This window comes from Balaenoptera ricei, chromosome 8 (assembly GCF_028023285.1).
Source record: "Balaenoptera ricei isolate mBalRic1 chromosome 8, mBalRic1.hap2, whole genome shotgun sequence".
Lineage (NCBI taxonomy): Eukaryota > Metazoa > Chordata > Mammalia > Artiodactyla > Balaenopteridae > Balaenoptera > Balaenoptera ricei.
Genome location: NC_082646.1, coordinates 12274086 through 12287694, shown reverse-complemented (window position 1 = coordinate 12287694; position 13609 = coordinate 12274086). Strand labels below are relative to the sequence as shown.

The following is a 13609-nucleotide window of genomic DNA, read 5'->3' as shown; positions in this document are numbered from 1 at the left end:
AGAGTACTTTCAAATTACTAACAAAAGAATAAATAGTCTGACAGAAAAAAGGGCAAAGAATTTTATCAGGCAATTCTCCAAAGTAATTGAAATAATATATCAATGAGGATATGTCCAACCTCACTGATAAGAAAGAAGTAGAAATTAAATGATAGGTGAAAATATATTTGGTTGTCAGAAATTTTAGATTAATAATACACATTTGGCATAGTTTGGGTATGGTAAAATGGCTACTCATAAACTTGTGAATATAAATTAGGTAAAATCTGTTTGGATGGAAATTTGTGAATATGTATCAAAAGTTACATATTTTAAAAAGGTATATAACCTTTGACCACAATTTTGCTTTTAGGAGCTTATCTAAGGTTTAAATGTGAAGTGATATGTGTATAGGAAAATTCATTTAAGCTTTATTGTATCGAAAACTTGTAAACAATCTAAATATGCATATACTGAGGGCTAAAGAAATAAATTGCATTTCACCTCCAGCTTTTAAAAAGAATAGATTAGGTCTATTTGTACGTATATTGAAAGACATCCATAATATAATAAAACAGTGCTTTTTTATTTGCAGAAAAAGGCAGTTACAAGGTATATGTATGTGTGTCTGTGTATCTGGTGTGTGTATGCTAGAATAGTGTCTCAAAGATTAAACATCATGCTTAACAGTGATCATCTCTGGTGGGCATGACAAGTGTACTTTTACTTCCATTTTATACCCTGATATATTTGAACTTGTAAAAATTAGTGTTACTTGCATCAGAGAAAAAATAATGTTAGATTCATGTTTGATATTTTTACCTTAATTTGTTTGGTTTAGTGGAAATTTTGGATAACACTTCCTACATTTAGCCTGTCTGAAAATTAGTTTTCTTTGTAAAGGTTAGGTGATGATTGGAAAACTAATAGTAAATTGAATATTATTGTAGAAATATTGCTTATTCATCTTTTAAAAAATTTATTATGCCTTTGGAAAATCAGTGAATTTGTAATTAAAAGCAAAGGGAGTTTTTAATTTGCAAGGGTTCTTCACTGTGAAGGATTTGCAAATCTGTTGCATAGTATGTTTTGTCATTTTTCATGGTGAATAAGTTATAATAGTTATAATATCCTTTTAATTTTTTTAAACATCTTTATTGGAGTATCATTGCTTTACAATGGTGTGTTAGTTTCTGCTGTATAGCAAAGTGAATCAGCTGTATGTATACATATATCCCCATATCCCCCCCCTCTTGCGTCTCTTTAAATCAAGGCCTTTTTTTGTGCTCAAGTTCATTTTGTTGCTGAGTATACCTTATAGAATAGTGGTAAAAGTGACTATTGAACCAAATATATATGCATTTTAATATAGTCCTGTTTACTATGTTATAATTGGTTATATTACATATGATAATTCCTGAAGTCAGTTTATCCATTGTCTCAACTAGAACTATCTGACAGACACTATTTTCATTTTCTTACAGGTGAATGGAACTCTGGTGACTCATTCAAACCATTTGGAAGTGGTGAAGCTAATCAAATGTAGGTGAATGTTATCCTCAATTTTGTTTTCTGAAACCCTTACAGCAAAGATAAGCAAACATTTTCTGCAATAGGCCAGATAGTAAATTTTTTAGGCTTTGTGGGTCAGATAATCTACTACTCGACTCTCATTGTAATGTGAAAGCAGCCATAGACGATGCATAAATTAATGGGTATGGCTGTGTTTCAGTAAAACTAAATATTTGCCCAAACGATCTGTGGGTTGAATTTAGTCCCTTGGCTGGAGTTTACTGACCCCTGTATTAAAGGAAAGTCTGAGGTGAAAATTCTTAATTTACTAATAACTATCTTTAGTCCACTTCTTTTATGTGGTTGATTATAATGTCCTTGTTATTCTTGGTAATAATGAAAGTATATTTGAAAGAAATGCATGAGTTGACCTGAAAGAGAAGAGGTTGAGAAATCAGACACAGTGGCCTGGATGAACTGAAATGGACCTTTCAAAATCATGTAGCATAATCATGTTCCCTCAGATAAGTAAATGATTAAATAATCCAGGGGAGTGGTCTTCTCTTGGAAGTCTCCAGGGTTAAGAATTTGTAGTCTTCTGCATCAGACTATTCCACAGTGTAATAGACTACAATTAAGAGATACTTGTTTATGGCCAAGCAGAAACACTACTTTTTTATTTAATATTACTTCTTTTCATTAAGTGGACATCTTTAGAATAAATTTAATAAACAAATCCTTCCTGGCCTTATTATTGCTTAGATAAAGCAACCCGTGAATGCCTTTATCTCTTCCTCAGAGTACCAGTGCTCTAAAATGATCACTTTGATCTTAGTTCTTAACTTTAGTACATTTTAAAAAGCAATGGGATGATCAGAATTAGATCCTCATACTAGAATAAATTTGATTACTTATTTAATGAGATTAAATGATTAAATGTGATTTATGAATTTTTATGTGCTACATAAATATGATGGTTTATGGTAATAAATATATGCCTGGTAACTAACTGTTGCAGAGTATAAAAAGATTATTTCTTTAGCCTTTTAGGTTATATATTTTACTTGTTCCAGTATCAATTTTACTTAAAAAATTAAATCCTGAGACTGTAGCAATAGATTACTTATCCAATAACAAGAGCCTAGCTAAAAACTCAAAATAAGCATAAAACACTCTGAGTATCGAAAACAGATATAAATTAGAAATGCCTAAACCCTGTGTGCTATACTTGTAGTAGAGCTCCCTCATGTCCTACTCTTCGATGCATATTCTAGACATAATAAAAGTGATTCCAAATCAAACCAGTTTAAAAACTTCTAAAGAAGGGAAGGGAAGAACGAGGAAGCTATGAGAACCAAGCACATGGATAAGTCAATAAGATAGATTAGATGACTTTGTGACAGAGAGAAATATGATTGAAAAACTTTAAAAAGTGTGTGTGTGTAAAATCTCCCCAATATCACAGCATTTGTGATCATTAAGTATAAAAAAAATTTTTAGAACCCCAAACACTGTGAAATAATTACCAGCGAGTTTCATGAGAGGATTAAATAGGGAGAAAAAGTATGAAATACAATTTAAAGTTCTACTGAAAAGTCTAAGAGAAAGATTTTGTCATTAAAGGTCAGTTATCTAGAAAAGTTTTTTATTTGGAAAGCATTATTTCTTCTTGATTCTAGATAACTCATGAATGTCTGTTTTAGAGTCTTTCTGGTTCTGGGTAATTTTGCTTTCCATAGTTTTTTCCCCGTAAAATGCCTAGTGAATTTGTCTTCTCCAAATTTTTAAAATTAAAACTCACTACTTATTTGTTGTGGTTTTTTTTCTGGTTTTTGTCGGATATTTTTTGTCACACTCATTTTTTAAAGTGAATTTAAAATTGCATCATTACAGAAAGTTAGTTAAACCTTGTCTAATTAGTATCATCTTAATATGGTGATTTTTAAAATTTGCATTTGAGAAATTGATTGAACATAGCCATTAGTAGATAGTTGATAATAACTCATTCTTCTCTAAATTAAAAAAAAATTACTGGGGTTATAAATCTTACTTGCTTTTAAGTAATATCTGACCTTATGAGTAAGTAATTTGCTATCTGAAAATGGCATTGTTCTTTTAGAATTTTAGGGGAGTCATAAAAGAGAAATGACAAATAGGATTATTTTTCTGTGGAGAAATGATTAGCAGATGATGAAGCTTTCTCATATAACTGGATCTTTTAGAACTATCAAAGATTAAGTAGTAAAAGTTTTTTGACAATGTTATTTTCCCTTCCCTCCCCTTTCTTCCATCTGCCCACCCCAAGCGGGTTCCTATGTAGCTCTCACTGTTCAGGGACGCCCACCTGGGTCGCCCCAGTTTCCACTTGCTGATTCTGAAGTAGAGCCATCAGTCGTTGGACATATGTCTCCCATCATGACATCCCCTCATTCACCTGGAGCATCTGGGAATATGGAGAGAATTACTAGTCCTGTGCTCATGGGGGTAAGAGTGGGAAACGTCTTTGTAAATGCTCAGTTGTATAATAATGCCTTTGCTTTATGTTGAGTTTCAAAGTGTTGAGTTGATAAACAAATTTAAGTTTAAGATTCTAGAAAATAACTTGCTGATAAAAATAATTACCTAATAATTTGGAATGATTACAGGGTATTGGGATAGCAGATTTAATTCAACAAATATTTAACACCTACCATATACAAAACAGGGTGCCACCCACAAAAATATAATTAAGATATCCTATGTTCAAGGTCCTTTGTTATCTTAGAATATATACTCCAAGAGGACAGGGTTTTTTATGTTTATTTTATTTATTGTTGTGTCCTCAGAGCCTGAAATATTGCTTGGCATATAGTACTAAGTACTTAATAAACCTTTGTTGTTTGAGATTGAATCAAGAGTATACAAGTAATTTTACTACAAGGGCAGATGTAGACATTATGAGAAGGAAAATATTAAGTTCTATGAGATTTCAAAGGAGGGAGAAAGCACATCCAGTTGTGATAAGGAATGACTTTATGGAAAGCTATTATTTGAATTGAGCCTTGAAAAACAGGTAACATGAGGAAGAAGGCAACCCAGGTAGAGGAAGTAGGATTAACAGAGGTAAAGAGCCAAGAAAGCATCAAGTATTTTGGGGAAATAGCCAGGACTCTTGTTTGGCTGGTGCCCGTTAAAGATTTATGAAGTAGGAGATGAGCTAGAAAAAAGTAAGACTATTTATTTTGAAAAGTCACAACTACGAGGCTAATTTACATGTAACTGAATGGGCAGTAAGAATATATTACAAAGTTTTTGAGGAAGAGAGTGATGTGATTATAACAGGATTTTAGGAAGACTAATTTGATAAAATATTATAGGGTTGTAAAACAAGGAGAAATGACAGGAGATGAATTAGGGATCTGTCTTAATACTTCAGGTAGGAAATACTGGGAATTTGAACCATGCACGGGGGTTGATAGTAAAAATCCAAAGGAGGGAAAGTGTAAGATATTATTCTTTTTTTCTTTCTTTTTTAAAATTAATTAATTAATTAATTAATTAATTAATTTTTGGCTGCATTGGGTCTTTGTTGCTGCGCTTGGGCTTTCTCTAGTTGCGGCGAGTGGGGACTACTCTTCGTTGCGGTGAGCAGGCTTCTCATTGTGGTGGCTTCTGTTGTTGCAGAGCACGGGCTCTAGGCACGCGGGCTCAGTAGTTGTGGCTCGCGGGCTGTAGAGCGCAGGCTCAGCAGTTGTGACACACGGGCTTAGTTGCTCCGTGGCATATGGGATCTTTGTGGACCAGGGCTCGATCCCGTGTCCCCTGCATTGGCAGGCGGATTCTTAACCACTGCGCCACCAGGGAAGCCCAAGATATTAGTCTTATACTTAAGACAACTTCATTTCTTCAACAAATATCAATATTTAATGGTTTTTGAACCTAGTTTAGCAAAAGTGAAATAGAAGAGTTGACATTTCCCTGTAACCTTTTATCTTTAAGTGTCATGTCTAAAAGTTTGTCTTCATAACCATCAGAAATAAAGAAAATCCTGACAGGTATTGAAAATTGGAGCTGAGACGTAACATTGTATGACTCATTTTCGATACTTAGCTTCACTTTCCTTGTATTGGTTCTTGTTTTTTTGTTTGTTTTTTTATCTTTTTCTAGGAGGAAAACAATGTGGTTCATAACCAGAAAGTAGAAATTCTGAGAAAAATGTTACAGAAAGAACAGGAACGGCTACAGGTACTAAGTTAGAAATGGGGCTGTTTGTAGGCCAGTAAAAACGTGAGTGGGCATAGTTGAGTTGGTATTTATTATAATCATAATTAAGCACTATTGTAATCAACGCCATCAGCTATTTTATTGATTAAGAATAGACTTTTAAAAGATTTTCTTGACATAAGTAATTAATTCTTGAAATATTTTTATAACTTTTCAGTTATTGCAGGAAGATTACAGCCGAACACCTGCCCAAAGATTGCTAAAAGAGATCCAAGAGGCCAAGAAACACATTCCTCAACTGCAAGAGCAGTTATCCAAAGCCACAGGCTCTGCTCAGGTAGCATCACTATTAAAAGTGCTACCCAACCTTTTGCAGGAAAATTTTCTTCTGGGAGTGTGTCAGAGAATGTTGCAGTTGCCTTTTTTAAAAGTTATTTTTTCTAGCATAGGCCAACAGGATGTCCTGTGTTGGATGTTACAGAAATAATGATTAACTAAAAGAAATGTGGGCTTCTGATTGTTTGCTTGCTCATGATATCATGCTTCTTTGTTCCACAGTAATTTTAGAAAGAATTGAGTGTTTTTGCTTTGATATCACAAATTACAAAAATATATTTAGATACATATATTTACATTTTTGAGATGTATTCTGCCATTGTAAAACAGAACGGCAGTTATGTTTTTAAGTAGGGACGTACGATTTTTCTTATTTAATCTGCACAACACCCTTTGAGATTAGATGTTAGTGTTGTTTCCCCCCATTTTACATAAACACTTAGAGAAACTCAGAGAAATTAAATAACTTGTCTGAGGTCATGTAGCTCAAACGTGATGGAACTGGTATTTAAACCCAGTCTGATGAATTCAAAGCACATTCATATTCTTAATAACTATTTTTATTCTAATTTAAAAATAGATTTCAATAGATTTGCTATATAGATATGTTTTGAAGATAGTAGTCTCACTAGAAAAATAGCTTGGCATTTATATGTCAACCAGATTTATGTTCTATAATATTTAGATTGGGGATATGGAGAAATGAGTAAAAGCTGCTTATTTGTTATTCTTCATGAGTTAGGTCTGTAGGTTCACAGAACTAAAAGGATTCTTTGAAATTATCTATCCTAATCTGCTCATTTTAAAGTTAAAGAGAAATCATGCCGTGGTTGAGAAAACTAGGGCCTAAATTGGTTAAATGACTCAAACAAGGTCACACATTTGTAAGGCCTCCCGACTTCCTGGTTCAGTGTACTTTTCATTACACATTTTTGTTGTTGTTGTTACTTTTAGTCCCATTAGCTATATGAAGTTTTGAGTATTCTGCCTCAGTAATATCGACAGTTTATATTGCGGTTATTACTGAGCAAAGACAACAATCTTACTCTGTTTGAATGGTAAAACTGTTGTTCCTGATTTAAAAGCTTATAATAATTTACAGTATAGCATTGTGTCCCAGAATTGGCAATTTATTGAAATTCTGAAGTGTTGGAAGGTAGTTAACCACAAGTTATAGTATCATAATCTTTACTAAAGGGCAGGGAATATAAATTATATAAGTTAAACTGTTTTATCTTTTTGCTTTATTTGAAGTTTGAGATTTTATTCTCTTTACTGAAATACCACTTTCCCTGTCTTTAAGGTCATGCCATCTGAGAACCCCAGAATTAGTAGTCATTTACGCTTTTGACTTTTAGAGCTTTAAGCATTCTTGATTACATCAAACTGGGTGACTTTAAACAGTCTCCACTGAGGTTGCAGTGCAACTCTGTTTCTTTATGCAGTCCATAATGAAAGGGTTTTTTGTTGTTTGTTTGTTTTTAATGTGTGTGTGTGTGTGCTTGATCTGTTTTAGGATGGAGCTGCAGTTACATCCTCCAAGCCATTAGGCGATGGGCTAGCAGTCAGTGAAATAGAAGCAGATCCTGGTGATGGACTAGGCAGAACTGACTATGGCAGTGGAGATGTTTCTCGGCTCAGTAGCGACAGTGCAGATGTAAGTGTTCTACACCTTTATCTTCTTGTATTTTTCTCTACAGCCTCTTTCTCGATTTGATTGTAAGTTTTGTGAGCTACAGGTGTTTTCTTATTACTTACCTTTTATCGCCACCATCTTTAATATAGCAATTTGATGAACAGAAATTCTGGATACTGTTGTATATGAGCTTTTAATTCCAGACTTCACTTTTTCCCTTGGACACCATTGCCAGATGTTTCTTTTGAGGAGATGGAATTTCCCAGCAGGCGTCTTGTTTGTGGGTAGAGAAGTTAATAATGCCAGTGCTTTCTTACTGAGCCGAGAGGCCAACTGTTGATATCTTTAAGAGCATGTTAATATTCCATTTGTGGTCAGAGTGACTCAGTCTTGAATCATGGGGCACTTTGCCATTACAAAGAGGAAAAGCCTTAGTCCTCTTAGATAGACTTTAGTTAATAGCCCATGTTTAGTAATGCTTTCTTGATTAAGCCAGAAATTACCAGATGTACATGGATTTTTGTTAAGAAGGTGATCAGAAAGTATTTTAAGCTGAATATGATGTAGCACCATAGTTATATGAATACTTAAAAGCTAAGTTCAGTGTTACTTACTCAGCAATACTTTGTAAGTAGTGTGCAATAATAGGAATAACGAATTAAAAATAGATCACCCTCTTTAAAAGTGATGAGGAAAGTAATCTAAATCAGTTTTTTTTTTTTTTCCAATGTGGGTCATAAAATCAATTTAGTGGGTTGGGGCCAGCATTTTAAAAAAATAATAGGATAGGAAGTAAGAGTACTTTTCATGTAGAAGAGCTAAGTGTTACTTTTTTTGACTTTTTGTTGTCCGCACACATATATACACACTCGTGTGTATATGTACACATGTATCAGTGTGTGTGTGTATGCATGTGTGTGCATGCTGGTTAGCAGTGTGAAATTTCTCTTATTGGAGGTTGTAAAAAAAAAAAAATGAAAGCCACTGATCTAAGCCATCATTTAGGGTATCTTTTGAGGCTTAACGCTCAGTGACTCAGTTCCTCATGCGAGGAAAATTTGAGGATTTTTTTTATTTTTTGAAAGATGTTGATAGGAATCTTATGATTGGATAGGCTGTCTTAATGAAAGATTTCAGTTTTGACTCAAGAAAAAAATTATAGTAGCTTACATTTATTGGGCATATATACCATAAGCTATAATATGTGTTATACATTTTTTATCTTAGTTAATTCTCAGAACAGCCTTATGAAGTAGTAGTAGTATTGTTATCACAGCTTAACAAAAGAAATAACTGAGGCCAAAGTGAGTTAACTAACTTGCCAAACTTACCCAGCTAATAAGTGATCTGCCTCTATCTAGTTTAAAAATACCAGTACTCAGAGGCTCCAAGGTATGCAAATGCATAACATTTGGGGAGAGCAGTGAAAATTTTACAGGTATACTAGGATTATAGATGAAATGGCTGGACCTGATCTTAGAAACAAAGCCTTGAGTCCAAGTTATAACTTGTTCTAGCAGTACTGCTTTTGGGAATCCTCACATTTTTCCTTTTTGATTTAGTGCTGGTTCTCCTCTCTGTTTTCATGGCTTGTCTCTACCATTAGATGGAAAGTTTCTTGAGAGCCAAGCACCCATCATATTTGACTTTATGTCTACAAAGACTGGCAGATTGTAGGAATTCAGAACAAGTGATACAAATGAAAATTTTGAATTTTATCTTGTATTTAGAGAAAATGTTAACAATAAAATCTGTGGCTTAGAAATATAACTTTATGAAATACAGAGTGAATTGGCAAGTGTAGAAACAGGCATTCCAGTGAATTAAGACTGTTTGGCACATGATTGGTGTTTAATCGGTATTTGAACAACAGAATGAATGAGTAAAGAGTTTGGGCTTTATCATGCATGCAGAAGAGAGGCACAGTCAGAAACATGTCAGTGTGGAAAATGAATTGGAGTAAAGAGACAGGGAGATCAGCAAGAAAAGAAGACTGCTTGGCTTAAGAGGAACTTAACAAATGTGTGTTAAATGGCTGATAAATTGTCACCATTTATTGAATACCTACTTTGTGACAGCGGTTGTACCTAATGCTTTACAGATATTCTTTTTAACTCTCATTGTAATCTTAAAGAAGCAATATCACCATTTTATAGATGCGGAAATTGAGGCCAAATAAGTGGATGTTGTGGAAATCCAGGTGAGAGATGATATGGTGCAGACTAGGATATTCGCTGAACACCTAACAAACTCGTGTAATTCCTACAGGTGTCTTTTTGAAGCTAGACATGTGCTGCTTTTAGCTTATGGATTTCCATGTTTGTTTCAGTTGTACTGTATTAAGATTGTAGGAACCGATCAATGCTTCTAATTTTTTTTTTCAATTTTCTGCTCCTTTTTTATAAAATAATCTCTTTATGGTGTTTGTGATATCATTATCATTGTAAAATTCCCTGCTTTTGATCACCTCAGAGAAGGCTTTAAAGAATACCCACATTTCTGGTTCTCACAAGAGAAGCAACTTGATCACAAATCATCATCTAAAACTTAGAACATCTGCATCTCTGATTTTCATTTTGCGCCCGACTCTTTAAAAATTATTTTCAAAAATTTCAAACCTATTCAAAAATAGACTAAGATAATGATCCCCCTCATGTCCTTAATCATCCAGCTCAGCAGTCATCAACAAGTGCTCAAACTTGTTTTTGTCTATATTCCTTCATTCCTCATACCCTCCGAATGCTGGATTATTTTAAAGTAAATCTAAGACATTATTTCATTAATATGCATCTTTAAGAGAAAAGAAGACAAAGAAATGATAGCCATAATACCATTATCAAATCTTAATATTCTCTTAATATGCAATTTGATTACCCCAGTAGTCTTATAATGATCTTTTTTCAGTGGGTTTATTTGAATCAGGATCCAGTCAACATCTTCAGCCTTTGGTTGATAAGTCTCTTAAGTTATAATAGTTCCCTCCTCTTATTTTTTTTTGCTATTTTGTTGTTGTTGTTAAACTGGGTCACATGTCCAGTAAAACGACCCACATTCTAATTGTATTTTCATGGTGTTGTTCAGCATGTTCCTTGAGTATATATTTGCTGAAAATTGGTAGTAAGATCTAGAGTCTTGAACAGATTAACATTTGAGAGTTGTTGTTTGGCAAGAACAATTCATGGGTGGTACTGTGTATATCCTATTATATTACATCAGGAGGAGAATGTCTGGTTGTGATTGTTAAGTTTGTATAAGGTGTTCAGATGATGTCAGCATGATTCCTTCATTATAAATTTCTCCATTAAGCTTTTATCTAATGTTTTTACCTGCCATTGATAGCAAAATGCCTGCATCCATTATTTAATTAGAGGTTTCAAAATGATAATATAATATTGTCATTCATTCTGTATTTATTAGATGGAATTATTTTATAAAGAAGAATTTTCCCTTACTAGTTTTAAGTTGCCCTAAAATATCTTATATATAAACATTTGATTTTTCCTTTATGTATGTGTTTTCAGAAGAGTTGGTGCCCTAACATACTCCAAAGGTCACTAATGTGGGATGTGTGCCCACATGTATGCACATGTGTGTACCTGTGTAATATTTTGAATTTATAGATTTTTAAGATATTTGCTTATTGCATTTCAGTCCATTGCAGTCATTATTCTTTTTGATACTTATTAAATTGTCCCTTTTTTTGGGCCGGTGGTAGTCCCCTCAGTTTGTCTTCTGTGTTCTTTTGACATGACTCTCCAGTAACATAGCTTTCTTTCATTTTGGTGTGACAAAATTATTCTCGCTTTATCTTTTATATCTCTTGACCCAGAGTCATCCATTTCCCCCAGGTGGGGCTTATATTTGAAACTACTGTTTTCTCTATCTTGTGGTATCTAGGCATATGTATAGGTAGCATATATCTTCCGTATAGGCATTCACACAAAAATCTCTTGTATCTCATTTTCAGCTGCTCTGAAGAATTGCTTCGGGTGTTCTTCATCCCCCCAAAATTGAAGTTCTGTGTATCATGTAGTTTGTATTTTACATTAGGTCATCCCAAACATACCATGTAAAGTTTATAAAAATCCGTAAATCAGTTTACATGAGGTAGTAACGGAAAAATAGAAGCTTATTTTCATTCATATAAATAGACCAAAATGCTTTTAACTTGGTTAGAAAGAATAGTTTGGGGCAGAGAGGTTTAGAGGAAATGGATAAAGATAGAGTTTGATTTTGACATAAATAATTTTTTTTGGCTGCGTTGGGTCTTCGTTGCTGCACACGGGTTTTCTCTAGTTGTGGCAAGTGGGAGCTCCTCTTCGTTGTGGTGTGTGGGCTTCTCATTGCAGTGGCTTCTCTTGTTGCAGAGCACGGGCTCTAGGCATGCGGTCTTCAGTAGTTGTGGCTCGCGGGCTCAGTAGTTGTGGCACACGGGCTTAGTTGCTCCGCGGCATGTGGGATCTTCCCAGACCAGGGCTCGAACCTGTGTCCCCTGCATTGGCAGGTGGATTCTTAACCACTGCGCCACCAGGGAAGCCCTGACAAAATGAATTTGTGGTATATAATACATCTGGTTAGAGTTATTTGATAGAAATTAACCATCAGGCCTAAAGATGAAATAAAACTATTCTGTATTGTTTTTTCAACATAAAACTAGAAAGCTAAGAGAATAAGTGACTTGTCGAAGTCAGGTAAAAAGTAGCAGAGCCAAGTATTATATGAAAGATATTCAGTAGTTTCAAACACAAATATGAATTCAGAACATTATTCTTTCACACAGTTTTTCTTTATCTCCTTTGGTGAGCCTATCGAAATGAAATTAATGTCTTTTTTTTTTTTCTCATTAGAGTCCCAAGAGTGGCCTGAAAGAGAGGATTTATCTAGAGGAAAACCCAGAGAAAAGTGAAGTAATTCAGGACACTGTGAGTATGAACTCCATGAAATGGTAGTGTTTTCTTTAGCTTTCCTTATACTTAAGTGACAGACATATCTGATATTTGTGTGTGTGTGTGTGTGTGTGTGTGTGTGTGTATATATATATATATTTTGGAGCAAAAACGTAAACTTATTAAAGGAACTTAATAAAGATTTGATAAATGGAGAGCTACTCCATAGTAATATTAGGTGGTTAAATTTTTTTTACAGTAAAGTGCACATATCATAAAATATACTATTTTAACCTTTTTTAAGTTCATTGGCATTGTTACATTCACATCATTGTGCAGCCATCACCACATCTATCTCTAGAACTTTTTCATCTTTCCCAACTGAAACTTGGTGTCCACTAAACACTAACTCCCCATTATCCTCTCCGTTCAGCTCCTGGCAACCATCATTCTACTTTCTGTCTCTTTGAATTTGACTAGGAACCACATAAAAGTAGAATCATACAATATGTGTCCTTTTGTGACCAGCTTATTTCACTAAGCATAATGTCTTCAGTGTTCATCAGTGATTTAGCATGTATCAGAATTTCCTTCCTTTTTAAGGCTGAATAATAATCCATTTTGTGTATATACCACATTTTGTTTATCCATTCATTCATCAATGAACACTTGGGTTGTTTCCACCTTTTGGCTGTTGTGAATAATGTTACTCTGAACATGGATGTACAAATAAATATCTGTTCAAGTTCTTCCTTTCAGTTCTTTTGGGTGTATACTCAGAAATGGAATTGCTAGATCTTGCATATTCTTAATTGAATACTTTTAGCATTCTGATTTTATTTTTTAATTAGGACTTGTGTAAAGTTTTATAGTACAAGATGTAACAGCATATTGTGATTCATCTATTATTAGCAACATAAGGACTGTTGAAAAATCAGAAGCATCACATCAAAATTAACAAAGACAAAGACAAAGAGTTGTCTCACTGACACTATACACAAATTTCTGTTGTTTCACCTGATTTTTAAAAAAAATTATTAAAGGCTTGTGGTTTAAA

At 33.9% G+C, this 13609-nt stretch overlaps 1 protein-coding gene across 2 annotated transcripts in view; it reads left to right on the top strand.

The window, feature by feature from the left end:
• Positions 1–13609, top strand: part of ARHGEF12 (Rho guanine nucleotide exchange factor 12) — a 145319-nt gene that overhangs the window by 87924 nt on the left and 43786 nt on the right. For both annotated transcript variants that reach the window (XM_059930185.1, XM_059930184.1), the window contains 6 exons: positions 1464–1521; positions 3797–3975; positions 5638–5715; positions 5912–6031; positions 7547–7687; positions 12514–12588. In XM_059930185.1, coding sequence (XP_059786168.1) covers positions 1464–1521; positions 3797–3975; positions 5638–5715; positions 5912–6031; positions 7547–7687; positions 12514–12588 — 651 coding nt within the window. The remainder of the gene's footprint in view (positions 1–1463; positions 1522–3796; positions 3976–5637; positions 5716–5911; positions 6032–7546; positions 7688–12513; positions 12589–13609) is intronic.